Source organism: Thermobia domestica, chromosome 12, assembly GCF_964235325.1.
Source record: "Thermobia domestica chromosome 12, izTheDome1.hap1.1, whole genome shotgun sequence".
Lineage (NCBI taxonomy): Eukaryota > Metazoa > Arthropoda > Insecta > Zygentoma > Lepismatidae > Thermobia > Thermobia domestica.
The window spans coordinates 89,427,011-89,453,987 of NC_137465.1; the positions used below are offsets into that span (position 1 = coordinate 89,427,011).

General features: G+C 35.2%; 1 protein-coding gene across 1 annotated transcript in view; it reads left to right on the forward strand.

Annotated features, from left to right (window-relative positions):
- LOC145666539 (phenoloxidase 1-like) overlaps window positions 1–26,977 on the forward strand; it is an 817,003-nt gene that overhangs the window by 125,240 nt on the left and 664,786 nt on the right. The window contains exon 3 of the mRNA XM_081733851.1: window positions 23,702–23,894. Within this exon, the coding sequence (XP_081589977.1) occupies window positions 23,702–23,894 (193 nt within the window). The remainder of the gene's footprint in view (window positions 1–23,701; window positions 23,895–26,977) is intronic.

Consider the following 26,977-nt stretch of genomic DNA (forward strand, 5'->3'; position numbering starts at 1 on the left):
TCCAAACAACAGCGAGAACTCCATTGTCCTCATCAAATCTGTAATCATAGGATCCTCTCCTTTCTTTGGAAAACAATTTATCTTGTTTGATCGCACAGTTCCTGTTGCGCGTACTCCACAATCTTTGAGCTGTTTCAAGAGCTTATGGCTATTAAAAAATTTGTCAAAATACAGGAGATGAGCCATAGGATCTTCTATTACCGATAGCATCTGATGAACAACTGTTTCTCCAAGTCCCATGTTTTGAGAGTAATCTACGCCTTTGCCTTCATAAACACTCATCTGGAAACAATATCCGGTCTCGGAAAACGAAAGAACCCACTGCTTGAAACCGTACCTAACCGGCTTACCTCTGATAAATTGTTTTAGAAAGTGATGGCCATAATACCGAACCATCTGTTCATCAATGCTTAACTTCTCAGAGAAAATACCAAATTTCATAAAAGCCTTGTTTAACATATCAATAAGTGGTAGAATCTTGAAACGTTTCTCCCTCTCACTAGGTGGAAGAGCAGCGAGACCTTCGTTGTCGTTAAAATGAATGTACTTTTTAATATCCATAAACCGGTTCCTGCTCATGCACTTTCTAACAATACCTACATTCATATCATCTTCGCACCAATATAACCGTTGTTGGGGAGGAACGTGATATCCACTAAAAATAAGAATACCAAAAAATTTACGAACACAGTCAGATGACAAAGAAAAATCGTGGTCATTATTCTGAAATGCGTACTTTACACTTTCTTGAACAATATACTCCAAGACTTCATCGCTAAAAAATAGTTCAAACACTTCCACGGAAGTTTTGCCTTGTACACAAGATATGAGCTTCTCACGATTAGTATTCCAAGTATTGGTCTGTTTAGGCAAAGAAGAATATTCACCATCCTTCTTCAACCAGCGATTTTTATACGAACTTGTTTTTTGCTTCTTGCGAGGAAATTCTGGACCGTTTGAAACACTTTCAGTTTCGTCATTACTAAACTGAGTGCAGCTCGAGGTATGAATCTCAACAAAACCAGGTACATCACGCGCACCTGTATCAACTAATTCTTCATCCTCACCCTCCTATATATCAGAAAGTGAGTCTACATTATCAGGAGGTAATTCGCAAAGATCAATTGGAGAATCGTCCTCTAAATCTTCATTTTCGAAGGAACCAGGATCAAGAAGCAAGTCTTCTACTTCTTTGAGTGTCAAATACTATCGACTCATTTTCTAAAAATGTTCACAAGGAAATTGATCAAAACTAAAACCCAATAGTCTATTCTGATAACTGATTTGGCGTACATTAGACGAAAACATAAACAAAAGCACGAAAATAACGCCCACACTTCAAACATTAGCTTACAATCACTGTCTATCCCTCCAAATGAAACAAATCTGGGAAGTGCTGCCACCTACAACACAACTTATTATCTGCTGCTGCCGTCTGTGATGCAATTGTCTCAAAAGAGTGGTGGAAACTCAGTAAAATTCAAGGAAATACTACTCTTTCCTAGGATAAAAAACAACACGCTATGGCTTATGATCCCCAAATGGGGATTAATGTAATTGCATATATATTTCAGATAGTAAGTATTGTCGAGCAATTATATTCAGTTTAGTGCAATGTAGGAGCATTGTATGTACCGTGGTGTGAAACTAAAACCCAAATCTACATTCATTGTAAACTTATTGATAAAATAAATTTATTGTGTATTTTGAAAAACGAAAATTTGAACTTTTTTAATTTATTAGAACGTAAGTTATTATCTTGTGTATAATAATGCCAAATATTGGTTGCATACGTTAACTGTAATATTTAACTACAGACCGGAACAAACAAAACACGATATAAAGTTAAGAGGATTACAGAAAAAATATTTAGATAAAGTTTCTGTAAATCAAACTTATTTCGGGCTCATTTGATTATTACACAGGCTCGGGTCTAAAGACTAAAACATATTTTGGACTCGGGCCGGGCTTCATACGACATTCACGGACCGGGCCGGGCCCAGGCTAAAATTTCCGGCCCGTACACACCTTTACCTCGTACTCTTTCGTTTCTTGCTAGTGACACACTTTCTTTAGCAATTTGTGCGTGCAGTATTCTGTTCTCTCTCAGTATTGTTCTGGTTTTCCTGTCGAGGTCCGCAAATTCGCTTTCTACCCATTTTATTATTCTAAATGAGTATGTTAGAACCGGTACTGCAAATATATTAAATACCTTTATTTACTTCTTACTGTTGAGATTTGCTTTGCATTTGTCCTTCAATCTATGTTGGTAGTTTTATGTTATTTCTCCATTTATCTTTATCTGTTCTATTCTGACAGTGGATTGAATTCTAAACAAAATAGCAATGGACCGATTTCCTTGGAAAATTCCTCTCCTAATATATACATATATATATATATTCTATTTCTAGTTCACTCTGGTTGTCTTCCAGATATGGTGATGTATTCAATTTGCTCATGTTATTTTGTACAAAGTGTATCAATTTCTCGTTTATTATATAAATTTTCAAATAGTTCAAGATCCAAGAGTACAGTATTGAGCCCTATGCTTTCTGATAACCTATGTATGCTGTGTATATATTTCTGTTTTTATAATAAGCCTGATCACCGCATCTGTTATTGATTCTTCTTTATTTGCTTCTGAATATTATCTGCAACCTTTCTGCTGTTCTGCTATTCTATTGTTCTCTTCAGAGTATTTTCTTATTTTCTTCTCAATACATGCTTCATTATTTGTAGACTGACTATAAAATCCGTGTTAAGTGCCGAAATGAAAATGTTGAGCAAAAAGCTCTGATTTTACTTCACAACTGATGGCACATAGGCCCACGCGCATTCCTCTGACGATTATTTGAACTACTTCCACAGTGAATACTACAGGTAGATAGCCCAATTTTAACTGAACAGTGTTGGTCACATAGCCCACATCAAGCCCGCAAACAGTCTGAGATTTGGGGGGCCATGAATGTGTAAGGGGGTCAAGTCATTAAAAATTATCCTACAAATTGTTTTTTGTCTTAATAATAGAATTTTGAACTGAGGTCCGGTGGGGTCACGAAAAGTTTAGGGGGCCAGGCCCCCCCCTCTGGTTGCGGGCCTGGCCATATTTTGACATTAAACCGAACGTTTCCATTTTTGGCACTTAGAACGGATTTCATTTTCAGTCTACATTTTATGTACCTAGGTAAGATGTTGTTGGGCCGCTTGTTTCCTGTTTCTTGTGGATTAGGTATATATTTCGTGAAACATTTCCACACTTCTGCAGGTTTTCTATGAACTGTTTATAGGAGGCACACATATAGCTGTTTTATTTAAAAATTTTATGTTAATTTCACCCGAAATTTTTGAGTAATATTAGATTAATTTATATATCTATATATTAATTAAAAATATATGTTAGTTTAGGATAGGAGTATTTTCTTTTCACTTATTCCTAGAATTATGCATAGGATTAGTTTGATAACGTGAGGGATGACTGCATATATATCTACAGGTCTCTGGTATCAAACTCTTATCACCTACCAATGCGGAACTTTTAGGAGCTGCCATCTCTACCGAATCAAGGAGAAAAATTTTATTGGACAAGATATCAAAATTAGAATTCTTCTTTTCTCGATTATCAAAGCTTTCTGCACACTCCGCTTATTATTTACTACGAGCTTCACTCTCACTTCCAAGATTACTGTATTTCCTTCGTTGCTCTCCTTCTTGGCAGGATGATAAATTGCTTGACAAATTCGACCACATTCTTAGAACAGGACTGGAATCCATTCTACACTGTTCTTTAAAAGACAGTTAATGGTTACAAGCTTCCTTACCAATGGAGAATGGAGACCTTGGGGTTCGTCGAGCCATGGATATCGCCATACCTTCTTTCCTCGCATCATTCTATGGCTCACGAGAACTAATTGGATCTCTTCTTCAACAGGAGGTTGACTTAGACTCGATTCGAGATGTACAAGAATGCATCGATAAATGGACTAGTCTGGTTGGAATGGATCCCCCACCTAACGATAAAAGACATGTTCAGTCTGTTTGGGATGAACCTATAGTCAAGCTTCGTTTATCTTCACTCCTATCATCAACCCAGATGGCAAAGCCAGGCTGTTAGCTGTCTCCTCCTCCAAAAGCGGAGATGGCTTCAAGCCCTACCTTCTCACACACTCGGCCTACACCTTTCTAATGAGAGCTTTCGTATTGCTACAGCTCTGCGCTTAGGTGCTAATATTTGTGAGCCTCACTTTTGTCCTGCTTGCAACGCGTATGTTGATAATAAAGGATTACATGGTCTTTCATGTAAAAAAAGTGCGGGAAGACAATCTCGACATCATATTGTAAACGACATTATTTGTAGAGCCCTCGTTTCAGCGGGAGTTTCTTCAATGAAAGAACCAAATGGTTGTTGCCGCTCTGATGGTAAAAGGCCTGATGGCATGACCTTGGTACCGTGGAAAAATGGAAAAGCACTAGTCTGGGATTTCACATGTTCCGATACGTTTGCTCCTTCCAACTTACCCCATTCTTCAATTCAGGCAGGTCTCGTCGCCGCTCACAGAGAATCAGACAAAAGACTAAAATACTCAAACCTATTGGACAAATATTGGTTTGTAACAGTAGCAATAGAAACCAGTGGGTCTTGAGGTTCGAAGGATCTAATTTCATTAATGAAGTTGGTCATCGAATAGCAATCAAAACTGGTGACCCCCGAGCTACTGCATTCCTTTTCCAGCGTATCAGCATCGCCATCCAGCGCGGGAATGTGTCATCGATCTTAGGCACATTACCTCCTGGTAAAGAACTGGACGAGATTTTTCTTCTATAACACACAATAAGACGGAAGTAGAGACATCTTAGGAGGCTGACAACCACTTTGACTATGTTCATGAAGAATGTTTTGAATCCAGTTTGGATAAATATAAATTCTTGGAAGTTATGGCTAACACCGGTAAATTTGGGAGTTGTAGCAACATTATCTACATATTTTACTTTGTTGCTCAAAATCGTTAAAGACCCGAAAGATATTGTTGTAAAGCTGTCCGATGTTTATTTTGGAACAAATATGCTTTAACTATAACATTTTAAAACATTTTTCTGACCAGAACAAAATGAATTATTTAATAACTATACGACTTTTGTTACAGTTTCAAAGACCTAACGTCCTCTTCATCAGACATTGAGAAAAGACAGATGACAGCAAATCTTATATCTTCCTCAGCCGTTCGTTATCATTTTCATTCCGCAGCAGTTGAGAGCTATGTACGTGCACATAGGATTGCTATCTACAGCTAAGAAGAATTGTGGTATCAGAGAAATGTTTATCTAGATCATATATTTAAATCATACTTCGAACATAGTTAGGTAGAAGTGAACAGAGTTGCTAGCGTTGCTGCAGATTGAGCTCTGGCTAGTGATGGGTAAATTCCCGGGAAGATATTTTTTGGGAATATTCCCGGGAACATTCAGGAAAATGGGAATTTTCCGGGAATTTATGTACAATCATAAAGAAAATTGCATTCTATTACTGTATTATGTACGGAAGAAAACTGAACTTGGAGAAGCACCACTGAGTATTTTTTTTTTAATGTTCTGCAGCAGTTGAGAGCTATGTACGTGCACACAGGATTGCTATCTACAGCTAAGAAGAATTGTGGTATCAGAGAAATGTGTATCTAGATCATATATTTAAATCATACTTCGAACATAGTTAGGTAGAAGTGAGCAGAGTTGCTAGCGTTGCTGCAGATTGAGCTCTGGCTAGTGATGGGTAAATTCCCGGGAAGATATTTTTTGGGAATATTCCCGGGAACATTCAGGAAAATGGGAATTTTCTGGGAATTTATGTACAATCATAAAGAAAATTGCATTCTATTACTATATTATGATTTCAAAGTTAAATTCGTTACACTAATTTATGCTAACGAACGGCTGAGGAAGATATAAGATTTGCTGTCATCTGTCTTTTCTCAATATCTGATGAAGGGGACGTTAGGTCCTTGAAACTGTAACAAAAGTCGTATAGTTATTAAATAATTCATTTTGTTCTGGTCAGAAAAATGTTTTAAAATGTTATTGTGATTATCCAGAACTATGGAGTATATTTATTATGCTTTAACTAATGTTGAAAAATGTACTTATCATTAGTTTGAGTAATAAATCAAATTATTATTTAAAAAAGGTAAAAAATATGTTGAATATATATATATATATATATTTATATATATATATGTATATAATATCTTAGGTTAATTAGCATATAAGATAGGTGAATTAAACGTTTTCATTTGGAATATAAGAATCTATATGTACGGAAGAAAACTGAACTTGCAAAAGCACCACTGAGTATTTTTTTAAATGTTCCGCAGCAGTTGAGAGCTATGTACGTGCACATAGGATTGCTATCTACAGCTAAGAAGAATTGTGGTATCAGAGAAATGTTTATCTAGATCATATATTTAAATCATACTTCGAACATAGTTAGGTAGAAGTGAGCAGAGTTGCTAGCGTCCCTGTAGATTGAGCTCTGCATAGTGATGGGTAAATTCCCGGGAAGATATTTTTTGGGAATATTCCCGGGAACATTCAGGAAAATGGGAATTTTCCGGGAATTTATGTACAATCATAAAGAAAATTGCATTCTATTACTATATTATGATTTCAAAGTTAAATTAGTTTTTATATCGCAGTACAGTATTACTGTTGTCCCCAGGGGAGTCTATAGAATGTATATTCTGAACGATGTTATGTTATTTTATTAATATTTTTTTATATTTAGAGAGTACGCAAAATGGATATTTATTTACAATACGTTCTATGAAAGTAAATATGTTTCAAAAATCGTAAGTCCATGTACTTTTAAACTGCTAAACAATTTAAATTTACATGTTAGTGGATTTTCTAAACTTCTACTACTGATATGATAAACATATTAAATTTTTAACTGTTATATTTAAAAAAAATTAGGTTGGGTAACTGCCAGAGCGAGTGTTAGCGAGTGAAGGCGGGTTAGAGTCCCGCAGGGCACGTTGTTTTCGATCTTCAATAATTCACTAACAATTCACTTTCTTTTCTCACATAAATCACTTCCACTTAGCTTTACGGTTTCTAGAAATCCCCTACTGCCCTAAAGAAATGTGTTCCATACTCTCTTGACTACTTGAACACTACTATCAACTCATTTCTTCCGTAAATCATTCTACTTTTTCTAGTTTTGGCCTCCGAATACTAAAAAATTACTCTAATTTTTAGTGCAAATGGAAATGAAACTTAAAAAATCATATTATTCGTTGCATAAAATACTGTCAAAAAATTTAAAATTTTTTAACCTCCAAATTTTTTAAAATCTAGAAGTCATAATATATTAAAATAAAGTAATTAGTCATATAGTTCTTATAATTTGGAAGATAAAGTAAAGAAAAGGAAATAATTTTTCCCGGGAATTTATATGCCAGGGAAAAGACTCGGGAATATTCCCATTTTTTAAATTCCTCCCCACCGGGAATATTCCCACTGCCCATCACTAGCTCTGGAAACACATACCCTATTCCTAAACCTTTGTGTATTTCTCCTCAGATATTTTAGCAAGTGGGTTAGAATGGTTGGGAACAATAAGGTGCTAGATTTTCTTCAAGTGACCAGTTTTCACGCCTGAAACTCCGATAGCTTGGGTTTGATCCCGCCAGCAAATCCAATCTATATTTTTCCTCTTCAAAGCGCGGTTTCGACAGTGAAGAACTTCTGCTCTTCCTGGGAGTGGGTTACCCCCCGCATTGAAAATAATGAATGCAGTCATATCCTAGCGTTATTACATATTTAGAATTGTAGAAATGTAATGTAAGATGTAATTTTGTTCAGAGAAGAAGTTTCCGTTGTTATCTTAAATTTAAAACAAAAGCTTATTACTTTACTGTGCTTGTTTTGGACATTGGTGTAATTGAGACAACAGCGAGTCACAATACCGTGAATTTCATAGCAGTCGACATGCGTATATTTACTGATTATTAATTCTCAATTGAATGTAACTGCTGGAATCAGATGTAAATATAATCAGAGGAATATTTAATATAATGTAATATAGAATATAATGTTGATTCATAATAATTATTGTGAAAAAAAGGGAAAATCAAACGCAAGCGCGTGTGCGGAGGTTGCGAGAAATCACCACTAGAGTAGTCTGGCGAGGTAAACAAAACAATGGTTGATACATCAGAGGATTTTTTGAAAATTTTAACAGATCTTAAATATGAAATTCAAGCTGTAACACCAATTGGTGAAACTCATTTAATTGTTCAATATAAAGACTGTGAGAGTGAAAATATCCCATTAGCATTTTCAAATGTTGTGCTTGCGGCGTTTATAACATCATGTGGCAACGAATTTAACAAGTGTTGGAGAACAGAATGTAATCTATTGCGATACAGACAGTATCATGTTTATACAAAGTAAAGATGAGCAACTCCCATTAAAATTAAGTTTGTATTTGAGTGGGTTAACAAATGAAGTTCCCGAAGGTTGGGAAATACGTAAAATAATAGCATTAGGTGCAAAGAATTACGCCTACGCTTTACGCAATGCTAGTGGGGAAATGAAATATGTCTATAAAATTCGTGGAATAACATTAAATCACAGAACAAGTGATAAAATTAATTTTGATAGTTTTTATGATTTAGTGACGGGAAATCGGGAGGCAACTGTAATCGAAATGCCATCCAAAATTGTTCGGAAACCAGATTTGCGCATCTTTTCTCGAAGAGAACTAAAGACACATCGAATGGTGACCAGTAAACGCAGACTAATAGACGCTGACATTGTGACTGACGTACCAAAAAGTGTTACTGTTCCGTATGGCTATAGATCTCATAAATGATTGACCAGAGACTCGTTTTTTTGGGAATAAAAAGCAGACTTTCTATCACATTGTGTCATTTGCAACCAAAATGTTACATTTTAAACATCCGTGCACTATTCTCATAGCTGGTCCTTCCCGTGCTGGTAAAACTCACGTTGTTAATCGATTAATCAAAGAAAGAAATGATATGTTTAATGTTTCCTTTAAAGAAATTGTATGGTGTTATGGCGCAGTTATACCAAACTTGGACGTTGATGCAAAAATACGTTTTCTGGAAGGAATCCCCGATATAAATACTTTCGATATAAGTGAAAATTCATTACTCATATTAGATGATTTAATGTCAGAAACAAATGACGATGTGGCCAAATTATTTACCAAGTACGCTCACCACAAGAAATTAACCGTAATATTTATTGTTCAAAATTTATTTCCAAAATACCGGCATGCTCGAGATATTAGTTTAAATGCACATTATATAGTGGCATTTAAGAATCCACGTGATAAGTTACAAATTGAATATTTAGCAAGAGAAATTATGCCTCGTGAAAGCAAACAACTCGTGAATGTCTTTGAGGAAATTACACAAAAACCACACACGTATTTATTGTTTGATCTTACACAACAAACACATGATGCCCTACGACTGAGAACAAATATATTTCCCAGAGAAATAATGCATGTGTACAGTAGTGTTAAAAATGCGGCCACACCGTTTTATGTTTAGTTAGCATCAAGATGTTGAAGGTAAAACATCATTATAATACGCTCTGCACGCTTGCGAAATGCAAGCCATCCGATCGGAAAATTATTCTTCAAAACGCACCGGGTGACTTGATTCGTACCATATCACAAGTACCAAAAAATACTATAAAAGGAAATATCCCCATATCATTAATTCAGAAGCAAAGGCTCCGTAGACATAAGAAGATCTTACGTGCTCTCTCCTCAAAACTTTCTCTTTAAAAGAAAAAGAAATTATTACTACAAAAAGTGGTGCATTACTTCCATTAATTCTCGGACCACTCATTGGTGCCTTAGCCTCAACAATTTTTGGAAGATAACATGTCGGAATTACGTAAAATGCTATTAGTTCCAGAAAATGCACTTCATAGAATACAATTTAATTTAAAGACGCATGAAGCACATCAATCAAGACTAGATAAAGATATGAGCGAAATCTTACATCGTACAGATTTGAGTAGAGAACAAAAATGGAAATTGTATCAGCAAGTATTACATCAATATTTACATTATAAATCGGGTCCCACACCGGAAAATCCTATTGCCTTACCCATTGTTAACTCAGAAAATGCGAGTAGTCGTACAGATAGTGGTATTTTAACTCTTGTACCCGATATAGTACAATCAGTACCAAAAACACTTCGAAGGAAAACGGATTTATTACTTAAACAACTCATTAATTCACAGAAAATCTCGTGAGACCAAACAGGTACAGTGGCTATCGATGGAAATATCATTCCCGGTTCCAATATTATCGATTTAGTAAATGATGTCGTTCGTACACGGAAATATTCAACTCAACCAGTAGGATTACAGTCGTTTAAAACGTTATTGGATGATATTATTGTTCCTCGGGAATTTATTAGTTCACGTACACCAGGACCTGCTTTTACAACCCCGAAAGTGACTGGCAGTAAAATTTGAAAACGGCATTCTTCTTCGACTGCAGTATCTCCCGCAATTGCAGCTAACGTATTTCGGTATTGGAAAGAATATAAAATGTAAATAAGAAATGACAAAATTATCAAAAATCTATTACAAGTATTCAGATCCTGCATGTTTATCCAGTGTTAGTACATTAGAACGTAAAACAAAATTATCCCGAGAGAAAATTAAAAAATGGTTAGCATCACAAGATACATATACAATGCATGCTCCAATACGAAAAACATTTCCACGGAAACAATATTATGTTAGTGGCCCTAATGAAACATTACAATGCGATTTGGCGGACATGCAAAATATTGCAAAGTATAATGACGGATATCGCTATATTTTATGTGCAATTGACATTTTTTCGCGGTACTTGTATTGCATTCCTGTGAAAACAAAGAAAGGGCCTGAAATGGCTAATGCAATAACTTCAATTTTAAACCAAGTGCCATTATTGGTTCACGTTCAAACTGATTTAGGGTCAGAATTTTATAATCGCCATGTAAAGAAAGTGTTTAAAGATTTTGGAATTAATCATTATAGTGTACATTCGGAAATGAAATGTGCGTTAGTAGAAAGAGTAATTCGTACCATTAAAAGTAAAAAATATCGTTATTTTACTGCAGAAAATAAGTATGGGTACATTGATGTGTTGGATCAAATTGTACACAATTATAATCATAGTTATCATTCAACTATTAAAATGGCACCCGCAGAAGTAAATGATTCAAATATCAATCAAGTGTGGAATACGCTGTACGGAAAGACTGTACATAAAAAGAAATTAACTTGTAAATTTCAAGCAGGAGACTATGTTCGCATTACTAAATATAAACATAAACTTGAAAAAGGATATTTGCCAAATTGGTCTCGAGAAATATTTCTCGTTGATAAGTGTATAAAATCAAATCCTGTAATTTATAAATTAAAAGACTGGAATGGTGATGAAATTAAAGGAATATTTTATGCTGAAGAATTACAAAAAATATTTCTAAGCTCAAACAAAACCTATTTAATTGAAAAAGTTCTTCAACGTAAGAAGGGGTGGGTTTTCGTAAAATGGTTAGGATACCCAGAAAGTATGGATTCGTGGATTCGAGTATCTAGTATTCAGTCTGCATAATGAATTCGTCATTGAAACACGGTTTTTACGTGACGTTACCTTCCAACGCAAGTAATACACTTTTCGATAATACAACATCCTCATTTCGAGTAAAACTTGCAAGGGCCATAGATTTAACGGACGGAGAGTGGGTTGTGGGCTTAACACAAATTAATATACCGTGGAGTTTTTATAATGTTGGTCCGGGTGAACAAATTACAATCGATACATTTATTGATGGTGAATATATTTGATATCCTGTTAAAGTAACGGAGGGATATTATGCATCCATTAAAGCCATCTTAAATCTAATTCCCGAGAAAGTACGTATAATAAAATATAATTATTTTAAGAATCAAGTGTATATTCAACATTCCTTCCGGTCACGTGATCGGTGTATTTTAGACATAACAAAAGGTTTACAACATATACTCGGTTTTATGAATGAAAATTCAAATTTTTATAATTCAGTGTGTATATAAAAGATCAACATAGGGAACAATTTCTGGCTCCTCAGGGAAAATATCCCTGTAACCTTGATTATAATATTCCAACAGAAGTTAACGTATGTGTGGATATTGTAAAACAACAAGAAGAAATTGGACCTTTACTTCGTAAAATTAGTATATTTTACGAGCGGTATGGAAGAATCAAAAATATTTTATTCTGATTACGTGAAAGTTGATAAGAAATATTTTGATACGATAGAAGTAAACTTAAAAGATGAACTCGGTATAAACTTACCATTTCGTTTCGGAACTTCGAACTTGACACTTCACTTTAAACGAAAATGATTTTTGAAAGCATAGAAGACAGCTTCTACATTACACTGGTTTCAAATGCAAGTACAGACGTTTATCTTAAAAATAGTCCAAACCATTTCATTAATAATTTGAAAAATACTATACGTTTAACAGATACGGATTGGTGTGTCGGATTAAATGAAATACATATTCCTTTAACGTGTCATAATGTCACCGAAGATGAAAATATCGTTTGGTACAAATTAGAAGGTCATGAAATTATGAAAAGTAAAATTACTCCTGGATATTATGCAAACATTGAACACATACTGGAAGAATTAAATAAAGTTTCAGAATTTATACGATTTAACGCTTCCAATATTATTCATGTTACTTCTGAACCAAACGTTGAATTTATAACACTTTCATCTACTTTGGCTATACAACTAGGTTTTCATGAAAAAAAATGACCTCATTATTCAAAAACAGGGATTTAAACAACCATACTTAGATATTGGATATCCTTTTCAATTTTTTGTGTATACTGATCTTATTGAATATCAATTGGTGGGAGATACGCAAGCTCCCTTACTACGTATTGGAACTGTTGGCAATATGACTTATGGAAAAGTTCAAACGTTACGATATCAAGATATTCACTATATACCACTCTCTAAATTTTGCTTTAACAGTGTTGAAATACTACTAAAGGACTACGCAGGACGAAATTTACCATTTCGTTCCGGGACATTGACAGTGACACTTCATTTTAAACGTTCTCCTGGAAAATGAAAAAGCAACATACGTATTATCAGCGGGGACGTGGCCTTCCCTTCTTTTCAGGTCCAGTTTATCAACGGGGTCATGGGGTTGGTAGTTTCTTTAAAGATTTATTTCGTTTTGCATTGCCTTTATTAAAGCAAGGTGCCAAAGCTGTAGGCCGGCAAGGGTTACAAACAAGAATACGAGTTGCAGGTGATGTACTAGAAGACCGTCCATTTAAAGAATCCGTTCGTGCTCGCGTAGAAGAAGCTGGAGAAACATTAAAAACTAAAGCTGCAAATAATCTTAGTCAGTTGTTAACCGGTAGTGGTAAGATACGTCCACGAAAACGTAAGGCTCCTGCTATTGTACAATTCGGTCCTCCGGTCAAACGCAATCGAAAATATTCCGGTGATATATTTAGTTAATCATGGCTTTACTCAGTGGAAGTAGTCCTGAATGTTGTACAAGTGAACTTGATTTGTTTACTATTCCAATGACTCAAACTGCTATTGAGTCATCTTCCACTGTTGAACATCGTCCGGTTTCTACTTTATCGTCAGAAGGACCAATTGAATTTGTTGTACCTGGTGAAACTGGTGATTTTATTCACACTGCATACTTGTATCTCTATGTAAAATGTAAAATTACAAAAAACGATAATACAAATTTAGTTGGGGCGGATATTGTTGCACCTGTAAATAATTTTCTTCATTCGTTATTTAGTCAAGTTGATGTTTTATTAAACGATAAATTAATTAGTTCATCTGGTTCATATCCGTGCCGTGCTTATATCGAAACATTATTAAATTATGGTAGTGATGCCGCTCGAACCCATTTAACTGGGGGATTATGGTATAAAGATACTGCAAACCAATTTAATGTATTGGGTAATGCAAATACTGGATTTACAAATCATGCCCAGTATGTTAGAAATAGTGCATCATTCGATATGTATGGCCGTATCCATGCTGATATTGCCGGTGTGGGATGTATGTTTCCTAATAAAGTAAGCTTACGTGTAAAATTACATCGTACAAAAGATAGGTTTTGTTTAATGTCTGCTGAAAATACAGCGTATAAAGTCAAACTTGAAGACGTAACACTTCACGTGCGGCGTCTAGATATTGCTGCCGACTTAGCTATGCAAATCAATGCTGGCATGGAACACATTCCGGCCAGCATACCTCTTACTCGTGTTGAAACTCGTACCTATACCATTCCCGCAGAAGTAAGTTCATATAATCTCGATAATTTATTTTTGGGTAAAGTACCAAAAGGTGTTGTTATAGGTTTTGTATCAAACGCTGCATTTAATGGTCAACCACATGTAAATCCTTTTGAATTTTAACATTTTAACGTTAACAAGCTGCAATTACAAGTTGGTTCAAAATCAATTCCACCGACACCCCTCACTCCTAATTTTGCAAATGGATTATATGTTCAAACATATTCCACTCTTTTTTCCGGTACCGGTATATATTATCAAGATCATTCACATACAATTTCCCGTGAAGAATTTCGACATGGATACACTTTGTACCCGTTCATTCTATCTCCAACAGGAACATTAGATGATTCTACGTGGGATGTCATACGTGATTCCCCTGTGAATTTAAAATTATCATTTTCTCAACCTCTAGAAAATTCCATTACATGTATTGTGTACGCTCAATTTGACTCTCTCATTCAAATCGATAAAGACAGGAATGTATATACTGATCATACAATGTAAAATTTCGTCATTTAAGTGCCATGAGGGTTATTGTTCACTTCTCCGCGTTCAACGATAATGATGATCATATTATTATTAAGGAACTTGCAATTGTAAATCCTGATATCCCCTTTGTACAAAGCTGGATTTTTAAACCACCATATCCATTACATGAATTACGTGTGCCGCTCATACTTTCGAATAAACATCTAGTACAACATGATTATGGTAATGACTGGTACAATGGCGATGTAGATTACTCATTGTTACCTACTATATTGAAACAATATTGTGCTAATACCTGTACCTTGTATACTTATGGTAAAACACGTCAGGACTACCTGCAGCAACTATTGGAACGGACTGTTGTGAATTTAGAAGATTTACAGTGCCCAAAAGCGTCTTCCTTGGGATTTCATATTTACTCTTGTGCTTATTTAAAACATAGATTTGGACAATTTAAGTGTTGTATGCTTGAAGCTTTATTATATGCCGAATACTTAAAAGTCTATGGTTATGTTTTATACGTAAATCCAAATAGTGCAACGTATGTTCCATCAAAAATAAAACAAGAGGAGGAAAGTAAGGATGAAATAGACTAATAAACATGTATAGTGATCAATTATTACAAGTGTTACTAAAGGACTGTATTACCGGTGCAAATGTGACTGGAATTTATCTCATTGATCGTTTACCTATTCTTGTTCAACACCCTGTAGGACTGATTATTAATTTGGACAAGTCTGATTTACCTGGTAGCCATTGGGTAGCGATCTATATCAATAACAATAAACATGGGTACTATTTTGATTCTCTGGCACAGGGTGTGCCTAAACTAATTCAACAGTTCCTACAAAGGAATTGTAAACTCTATTTTGTAAATACTGTACAAGTTCAAGATAATAATTCTATCATGTGTGGATATTTTGTATTATATTTTCTGTATTATATGATACGTGGTGTTTCATTTGACAAATGTATTGCAATGTTTAATCATAAAAAATTAAAAAAATAATGATAAGCTTGTCAAAAACATGTAGAAAACATAATGAAAAAGAAAAAAAGTAGATGTTTGTAGATTTTTAGAATAAAATAAATACCATTTTTTTAAACTTTTATATTTTTATTTCTCCATAAAATATCTCTTTCTTACAATAGTTTTCAGATTACAATGAAAACATTAAACTTGCTATGCCCTTAGTAAAGGTTGTGGATCGCCCTTTTTTCCACCAATAATTCAATTGTTTTGCATTTCGATATGCACATGCCGATTTTGATTCTACTTGCTTATGAAATGAACAAATTTCATTACAAACGGTACCTTGTAATTCTGCTAATGGTGGACAACCTTTTCTTTCCAGATCCACAACGTTTGCTAACGCAAAGATTTTCTTTATCCAAATGGATTTTTCCCCACCTTTACAAAGGAAAGTTGCATCTGATGCACAAAAATCATACATAATATTCCGAATATGTGACACGAAATACCCAGTCTTACTAGACCATGACAAGCCATGCAAGTGGTTTGTAAGCCAGTCGATTTGTTTTTAGCAATCTATTGGTAAATCGTTAAATTCACATGGTACTTTTACTAAACAATGAAAATTTAATGTATCATCACACGCAGTAAGACAAAATTCACGTATCAGAAATTCATTCGGGAAAACCTTAAATCCCTGTATGTCTACAATATACATTTTATGGCAAACTGAAATTTCACACGAACGTTCCATGACAACTGGAATAAGTTGTCCAATAAATTCAGTATTTTTTAAACATTCGCCATTTTTTAACATAAAGTTTGTGATTGAAATTTCACGATGCCGTTCATGAAAAATTTCAAAGAGTTCTACTAAAGTCTTATCATTCAACAAGTGCTTTCAAGAAAAGTTCCAGGATTATGCTGCATACCACTTATTCCATTTGAGCGTAAGTATACAGTTATCGTTTCTAACACACAACTTTCACTAATGTTTTGTCCACAATTCTCACTATCACAATACATGATTAATAATAAAAGGAAATCAAACAACACACAATTTACCATATGTCCAGGTATTTCCCATAATCTTTTTCTAGTAAAATTTTTAATAGAATGGATCTATATTCAAAGTTCCACACAAGATCTCGGAAACGTTCAATGAAATTCCATATCATCGCAAAAGGCTGTCCATGCTTTTTTCTGTAAATCGATAATAATTCTTCACGAACCTCAACTTTTATTGTTGTATCTATCGTTTCCGTTCAAGAGATTCCGTATCTAACTCCAAACAATCATGTGTCCATTGACTGCCGTCTCAGAAGCCGCAAGCAAAACAAATACATATCGTCTGGTTTCCAGTATACTAGACAGTCTTTTATACAATCCAATAATGTACGTTCCACAGTACACTCACATGGTAAATTCAAAAATTCTTCCAACTCCCAATTCTCCACCGGGGAATTACTCACTGTTGGTGAAGGTGTAGGGGGATAATCTTCTATTTCGTTTTCAACATCAAGTAACGGGAAAACTTCTGTTTCCAATGGCGGGGGTTGCGGGCTCACCACCGGTTGGGATGAAAATTCTGTTTCCGGTAATACATCCAAGTTGGCCGGGGTAACTTCTGTTTCCAGTGGCGGAAATTGCGGGCTCACCACCGGTTGGGGTGAAAATTCTGTTTCCGGTAATACATCAGAGTTGGCCGGGGTAACTTCTGTTTCCAGTGGCGGATATTGCGGGCTCACCACCGGTTGGGGTGAAAATTCTGTTTTCGGTAATACATCCCAGTTGGCCGGGGTAACTTCTGTTTCCAGTGGCGGAGATTGCGGGCTCACCACCGGTTGGGATGAAAATTTTGTTTCCGGTAATATATCGAAGTTAGACGGAGTAACTTCTGTTTCCAGTGGCGCAGATTGCGGGCTCACCACCGGTTGGGATGAAAATTTTGTTTCCGGTAATACATCCAAGTTAGACGGAGTAACTTCTGTTTCCAATGGCGGAAAGTGCGGGGTCACTTCCGGCAATGTTGAAAACTTTGTCCCCGGCAAAGATGACGATTCTGCGAAATCACTTTCACCTCTTGTACTAAAATTCAAAGAGTTCGGTAAATCCATGCTTTAAAACCAATCTATAACTCCTTTTCACTAAAAAAACACTGGCTATTTAATATGCTTCGTCCATCACGTGATATCCCATTCCAACGATCACAATTCCAGAATATTCTCCAACAGCTGTCGCGATGCATGTGTTGCATATTAATGAATTAAATTGTTCTACGTGTGTGATCTGCATATTTTATTTCCGAAAGGTCTTTTCTGTATTCTGCTTGTCCAATTAACATTTCTTTTTCACCGGAAACCATTTATTATGTGTCATGTTCTCTATACAACCTCCGGCAGCACTTACATACATTATGTGTCATTAATATGCGGAGCAAGAAAGCATCAATTATTCAAACTGTCAACCGGCCGTGTATTACCAACTGCTACCATGTCAAAAAGTAAACACTCATGAATATTCATGCGGGCGATAGTTATGTTACTACCTACTCATATAAATAGATCCATGTTTCATCCTCCGTGACCAAACGTTCCACAAAATTAGTCTTTTTCTGCTCAAAACGGCTCAAAACCTCTTTGGAAGCAGGCACTCTTGCACGCTTTAGATCGGCTTGCAAACATTTCGGCACCCATTTGGCAAAAAGTTTGTTCATGTGCAAATGATCACGAATAATGACACCAACGCGTTCACGGGATATACCTAGGTCTTCTGCTATACTTTTAGCAGAAATTCGTCTGTCTGTGAGAATCATTTCATGAACCTGTTCAATGATTTCTGGAACAATCACTATGGATGGTTTCCCAGAGTGAGGGTCATCTTCAGTACCAAAGTGGCCTGTCTTAAATTTCACAACCCAGTTCTTCACTGTGGCATAACAAGGTGCATGGAGCCCCAATGTTTGTTGCATCTCACCATGGATCGTCTTTGCAGATTTCCCCTGGAGGAAGAGAAACTTCATCACCGCTCGACTCTCAACATCGTTGAACTTGTTGGGCTGCCCTGCCATCTCAAGCACTCACCTAAAAAAAAATAACTTTCCTTAGTACCAATGTTTTAATATTTCGTCACAAACATATAGACTAGGGGTGGTCAAAATTTTCCGGAATTCGGATTCCGGAAATTTTGTTTTCCGGAATCGGAAAATTTACTTTCCGGAATTCGGAAAGATTCCGGATTTCGGAGAAATTCCGGAATTGGGAAAGAATTCGGAATTGGGAAAGAATCCGGAATTGAGAAAAATTTCGGAATTGGGAAAAATTCCGGATTCGGAAAAAATTCGGAATTCAGAAAAATTCCGGAATTCGGAAAAAATCCGGAATTCAGAAAAATCAGGAATTCGGAAAAATTCCGGAATTCAGAAAAATTCCGGAATTCAGAAAAATTCCGGAATTCAGAAAAATCAGGAATTCGGAAAAATCCGGAATTTTCCGAAATCCGGAATTTTTACGATTTTACTTTCCGGATTTCGGAAAGTAAAAATTCTGGAATTGGCCATCCCTAGCTAATAGCTGTTAAAAGAAAAACAAAATACTGTAATGAATAGGCCTACATATACTTGTATTATTTTCTTGTAGTTGGATATGTCTTTATCCCTTAAGTAGACAATTGCTACTGCACTTATTTACTGCTTTATGAGGAAGGTATTATTTTCACACACAAAAAAGTCGCTGGTATGTCTCAAACATTATCGTGTTCCCACCTGCAGCTGCTCCAAAGCGCTTCAAACTACTTTTTAACCAGACGAAAGGCAGTGAAGGAAAAGAAATCTCAACAAATATTATAATAACGTTCGCTTATTGTCAACATACCTATGTACAGTAAATACAAATTTATAATTTTTGACTTTACGAAGTATTCAATGTAATTGTTCAATAATTAACATAAGCAGGCATTCATTAATTTATATTAATATAATAATTAATAAAACTAATAAGCGGGTGATTGATGACTCAGTGGTAGATTTCATCTATGGTATTCTAACCCAGGACATGTGGGTTTTGGATGGCTAATTTTGTGTTCGAAAATTTTCCCGGTTGTACTCTTGGTTCCCTTTCTTGTATTTGTTCCATCACTCATGAAGGAATTTAGTTTATCAAAACTCTATAGCCATATATTCAATCTGTCCGTCAGTGAAACAAACAGTCTCAAGAACTATCTGATGGATTACCATCAATTTTGGCCACGATGTACAGAGTCAATAGTTAAGAATCGAGTTCCCTGATGAATGTAATATTCAAACCAGAAGCGGTACGAATCAACCATTTCCGGTTTTAATGTTAATCATTATATTGTAAATATGGTAATAGATAGCGAGAAGCGGTTTCCAGTAATCGACATATATAACATTCATGTAGATAGAATGTTGCCCAATTTGTGCATCTGCTGAAAATAATGAGCTTAGGTATTTAGAGAGCATTTTCTGCTTTAGAAAATGTGTGCTTGGTTATGAATGTAGAGAATTAGCTGAGTCAGGCACGTAGCTAGAATATGGTAATAGGAAGGGGGGTCTGTCACGAAATACTGTGGTTATTTACCAGGGGCTCAATCATTCTAAACTATTTTATTGGCAACATATATTGGTTCGTTTAGCCAAGATTTCTAATGGGGGGGATGATATGAAATACTGTGGTTACACACCAGGGGCTCGATCAATCTAAATATATTACGTACAACATACCGATATTGATTGGTTTGGACAATAAAATGATGATATGTTAGTAAGTATTTTTATAAGAAGCCATGAAGAAATCTCGAGTAAAAGAATATAAAGAAGAATTGAAAAAGGTATAGTCTTCCGAGGTCATTCGAACGGTGTCGAGAATTTTGCGCCTGGTAAATTTCCGCCTTACCTTAAGAACAGGGAAAATTGCGCCTGTGATGTACCTCCACCGTGAAGTTTGAGCCCTGCGAAATAAAAGAACCTATTCGAGCTTACGCATTTGCTCGGAGGGGCTGACATTACAGCATAAACAATCTTCCCCCCACAGCCATGCCATTTGTGATTTATTTTAATTGTGGCTATATAAGGGGAGAATAAACTTCAAGATAAGCCAAAAGAACACAACGGATTAACGCAATCACTGCTCCTTCCAGAGATGATTTTGGGGAAACAATGGCTTCCCCAGAGTTCTCAAGAGTGCCCCCTCGGAGGAGACCAAAATAATACGCCTATAATATAATAATAAATAGAATAGTACCACCAGTAACCGTCCTTCGGAATACTAAGTGTGCCCCCGGAACATTTTTTCTGAAAGAACGACTGAACGCAATTGTGTGTTTGAAGTGTAATTCCAGCAAGTAAACACATTGTACATAGTTTTCTTGATAATATTACTGAACTGATTTTACATTCACTTTACAATTTCTTTTCTATATTTTGTGTCCTCAAAAGCCAAACAACTCGCAAGGATTGTGAACAGAGACATCTGAGTAGAGCCAAACAGCCTTTTGTAGATTAAATTATACCCTTTGATTATATTAATAAATAATTATATATGTCATTTATACTTTTATTGTAAATTTTGTAACATAGTGAAAAATTGTATTCGTATGGATTGCCCTAAAATTGTATTTTTTTCATTTGTTCGGAATATTATAACGGATGGAGTAACTCACTGAGACGATGAGAGACAAGCCTACTTCAAGTGTGAGTGGAAGTTACTTTACACAATACAGAAATAACTTGAATTGTAGGGCGCAAACATCCCAGTGCAAATATATTGAAAGCGCATTTTTCCCTATTTTTGTGATAGGGCCAAATTTCCCGGGCGCAAAATTCTCGCATTCAAGGAAAATATAATGTCCGTGAAGTTGACAAGCCACTTATGTCAGACCCCAATTTCGACTTTAAACATCGGTAGTGCTACATTAGTGTTCGATAGTGACGCAAATCGTTAGTACTTCACAGATAACGTGTGCTTTTTAAATAATTGATATAGGTCTTCTAATTGCATACCAACCCGCCCACTTCTAAGAATCATCTGAAAAATGAGGTTAACCGTTAGAGCAAGTAAGTGTTCATTAGTGCCATTAATGTTAAAGTTAATGCCTCCATCATACGCCCCTTGGAGTAATAATATGACCTTAACAACTTTTTACATCAGGCTCACCTTATTATAATTAGCCAAACGAATATGATAACACCACGCTCTTTGCTAGAGTCTCAATGCGTCCCTATATTCTCGCGAACATAATGCGCAATGTGGATGTCCCCTGACGTGCCAATTTAGTTACTTTTTTTTGCAACTATCGTTTGTCTGTTATTTATTGCTAGTTTGCAGAGTAGTCCTTACATTAATATATCATTGTCCTTGATAATCATTGCGTATTTACAAACAGTTTGTTATTACTGTTAGAAGATACCAAAAACAACAGATAAAATCTACTACTTAACGGTTCATATTTTTCTTTTACAGTACATAAACGATTAATAATAATAATACTAATAATAATAATAATAATAATAATAATAATAATAATAATAATAATAATAATAATAATAATAATAAGACTATTTCAGCATAACGCCTTAGTAGATCTTCCAGCATCAGTTATCAATTGCATCACACTGGCAACAAGCGACGCATAGTTTAACTTCATAAAAATTCGTTTCTCACGATTTTCTGGAAAACTACGTATGATAGCATCTTCATTCTGTCAAGTTGTTTATCTCAGTGTGATATATGTCTTACCTCTGGACAATATCACACTAAAACTAAAATTAAATATTAGGAGTACATCGTACTTTTGGACTACATCTCATTAACCATGGAAAGATTGATTAGTGTATACTTTAGGATGTTTCAGCTTAACTTGCATCATGCATTCTTAGAATTACAAAAAGGAAATTTGTTCGTTTGCATTTGAACAAAATTCTTAGGGTTACAAAAAGGAAAATAATTTTTCCGAATTCCGGAGTTTTTCTGAATTCCGGATTTTTTTCCGAAATCCGGATTTTTTCGGAAATCCGGAATTTTTCCGAAATCCGGAATTTTCCGAAATCCAGATTTTTTCGAATTCCAGAATTTTTCCGAAATCCGGATTTTTTAATTCCGGAATTTTTCCGAAATTTGGATTTTTCCGAATTCCGGAATTTTTCAGAAATCCGGAATTTTCCGATTTTACTTTCCGGATTCCGGAAAGTAAAAATTCCGGAACTGGTCATCCCTAATATAGACTTTCAAATAAAAACAAACATAAATATCGGAAGGGGGAAGGGGGCAAAGCTAGGAACTTATCAGCACCCCCTCGTAAAACAAAAATTTATAATTGTGTAAATGTCGGATCATCATTTGAAGGTGCGAATTGCATTATGTGACAACGTCGCAGATAAAGAATGATAGAGTAGATCTACCAATCCATCAAATAGTTACCTTAATTCTTTGAAGATGGCAGTTAAAGTCAATAGACGTTGACACTAACATCATTTATTAGTGTACAAATCGATATAACTGCTTCAAGGTTTCGTAGAGCAATGCTAGTGGTTTCAGGTTAATCTGCGACGTTGCCACATAGTGAAGCTTTTGATTCCCCATAGAGGCTGAAGGAGGTCCCGGAGAATATACCATTATATAGCATTTTCTTTTTATCTTGATCTGAAGAATAGCGCTCTGTTGTTCATGAGAGTAACTTTGAGAATATATGATATCAAATATATACTGGGGTAAAACCATGTATAAGCTCCCGTATGTCTACTTGATATTTAGTAATCAGTTCTGAGTGTATGATAACTTTATTTTTACTCGAGTTATTGCAGTTATGTTTCATAACTCAAGAGAAAATTTAGAATAATCCAAAGTGTACATTTTCTTTTCAGGCAGAAAGATTCAGAAACCTAGAAAATGACCTTGTTCAGAGGTTTGGGGAAGGAGACGAGAAGGTTATTCGTGTTAGAGAAATTACTGTTCCTGATCTTTCACTCCCAGCACAAGTAGGGAGACAAGAAATATTCTCCATATTCAACAAAAGGCATCAACGTGCAGCGGATAGACTCATTAGGATACTTATGGGTAAACATTCTTTTAATAATACTAAAAGTAGCTGTGATTAACATAAAATAATTTATGGACTATTTTAATAACTTAATGTGTTTTATTTTACCAAAACAAATGTTGAAAACAAAATGATAAGTCGACTTAGTTATTTCTTGTGCCTATTTGTACCAAAGACTCCATGATCAATATACATATTTATAGGTTACTGGAAATCTGCATATTGATCATCGGTTGGAATTCTAAATTACTTTAACCTTTCCATTAGTCTGGTGGCTAGCACGAAATCTCATGGTATTCACGGTTCTGGGCTTGATTTCCAGTGAGAGAACCTTGAAAGATTTGTACGGATTGCAATGATTTGGATTCCACTTTAACCTTGTGTCCATCTAACCTCGATGCTGATCAAAAGCAAGCAACTAATCAATCCTGAATTAATTTTGTCGATAACTTTACAGATAGTAAATTCATTTAAGTTAAAAGGAGAACTAAAATAATTGATTCTAGCTTGAGCGATAACAAAAATAAAGAACATTAGGCATTCCTAATCAGTAAAACGTCTGAGAATGATGAAAACTTATTTTTATTTAATGTTAACTTCTGTTCTTAGCTAAATTATTAAGGCTTGTTTTAAGTTATTAGTGTTTCCCAACCGGTATGTTGCGCTGTACGATAAGATATGTCAGAAATTTTAGAATTTAAAAATCATTAAATATTTAATTAGTTAAAATCATTTTTGAGACACTGCATACTTCTGGTCAAAAAACGAATCTGCCTTTCAGAGGCTAACTCTGAAACAAATGACTCTAAATCTTTACGAATTGCCTTTAATCTTTAAGTTTACCCTTTAAGTTTACCCATTGAATCTTTAAGTTTACCTATTTTCCATGTACTTTTGGCACTAATTGTATTAATTATTAATTAAAATCAACGTGAAATGTAAGCTTTTTAATGCAAAAAAATCTATTAATGATTTTATTTTTTTTTCTCATAGATTCAGCTTAGTGGTACTAAAGAGCAGAGTGCGAATTAAGTAATTTTTTCATGGAGAAATAAAGTAAAAAATAAAACACCGCTTTTAAACCAACTTGCTACAATCGTGCCAACCCTGCTGACAACAAGGATTAAACTTAACACATTTGGCTTAGGTTTGGGGGAAAGTACACGAGTATTATACAATTTTTATACTAACCTACAGCAGCAGATCTCACTAAAATTTCTTTTTCAAAAACCACACACACACACAGCTCTCAACCCACACCAACTCTAACCTAACCTAACCAAATTACTTTTTACAGTGAATTTCTATTAGCAATACTCAAACGAATTTACATTTAGCGCATTGCATTGAAGAATTTGAATGATGTAAGATATATAACTGAGGGTAGAAGAGGAAAGTAGCATCCCCTTCGGAGATTTTTTCTGCCTTCCAGCCAAGGATAAAGCCTTTCCAGTGAGGGATGTTCCCCTCCATCCCTGGCCGTAATTCGCACCCTGCTAAAGATACGCAAAATCTTTGCAGTACAGTTACATGAAAAACTACTAATCGAATATTACCGCCTCTCACAGCTCACATGGAAAAGTATTAAAAAATATACCATAAAAAATTTAAAATGAAATTAACTTACAAAGTTTCGGACAGTTTTTTAACATAGTTTTCTGTGTATTGTTAATCTTCCTCAATACAAGGCGGTTGATTCTAGACAAAACATGTGGATATCTAAATTTTCTGACGTCAGAGAGATTCTGCAAGAGATCAACTCCAGCTGAGGGTTGAGAAACTTCTTTCTACCTAGACATAGGATGGAGGAACTGTCGAGAATTCATTGTCAGTTGGCTTAATAATTGCATCTTAAAATATTGCTTCTTTAAAAAAAAAAAAAAAAAAAAAAAAAAAAAAAAAAAAACAGAAGGTGACTTTATTTTATCATCGCTCAAAATAACCCGATACATAGTCAATTGACAAATCCGAGTCATTTGAAGGAGAACTGGTTCTAGTGAGATCCAGAAATTGCACTTGCTTCCAGAAGTTTGTAGCAACGTGTCCGTTCATATACTTATACAGTTTCTTGTGTCACTTGACCACTACTTGAAGTATGTCGCGCAGTCTCGACAGAATTAGCCCGACTTAAGTTAAATTAACGTCATCAGCAGTGTTCGAAGTGGAAAAAAAGCAGAGGCAGTTTATTACGATTACGGTATGTTTTATTACGATTTTGACTCGACATATCGACTATCTTAATGTTGAAATGCAGTGAGAGTATGTTGCCTGAAAGATCTCACTTCTATTTGCATAATGACTAAAAACCATATGAGAGCTTCTCTGCAGTAACGGGGGGGAAGGGGTATATGGAGACACTTTGAAACTCCAACAACTTTCTGAAAAAAGAAAAAGAAATATATCCCCTTATGTTGTATTATAGAGAATTATATACGCAAATACTCAAAAACCGAATGAGTATATTAACAATTTCCTGCGGGAAAACTCCAGGTTCCCTCACTTGACTGTGGGACATTCCAAACCCCTGGAAGGGCCTCTCCCTAGCCCACGAATCTGCCCATGCCAAGGCATTTATATGCATTAAGGGAAGAAGACACACACACATTCATAACAAAGAATAAAAAATTGCACATCAAAATATAAACTAGATGGACTTTTTGAAGACACCTCATTTTAAAAACAAAAGATAGAATAAAGATAACAAAAATATCGGTGTTGTCAACTTAGAAATTATTTCTACATACGAAATAAAATAGTTTTACGTGCACCACAGTTATTCGTCAATTACTGTGTATAAAATAGTTTTATTAAAGGTATCTACTTTCCAGTGACGGTTCATTGAAAAAACAGAGACGGTATGCCCTCATCACTGAAAAACCAAAGGCATACCACCGCATACCGTCTCACTTCGACCATTGGTCGTCAGATTCCAGAACTTTAATCTGTTTGCAAAGGCCGTCAGCAACTCTAAGAACTAACTGAAGCTCTTCCACAAGCCATACATCGTCATTTTCAACTTTTTCTTTAGGTTCACTAACACTACTTTCACTATATTCCTCCATTATCCAGCGTTTCACTGCATCGTATTCATTGTTGTTAT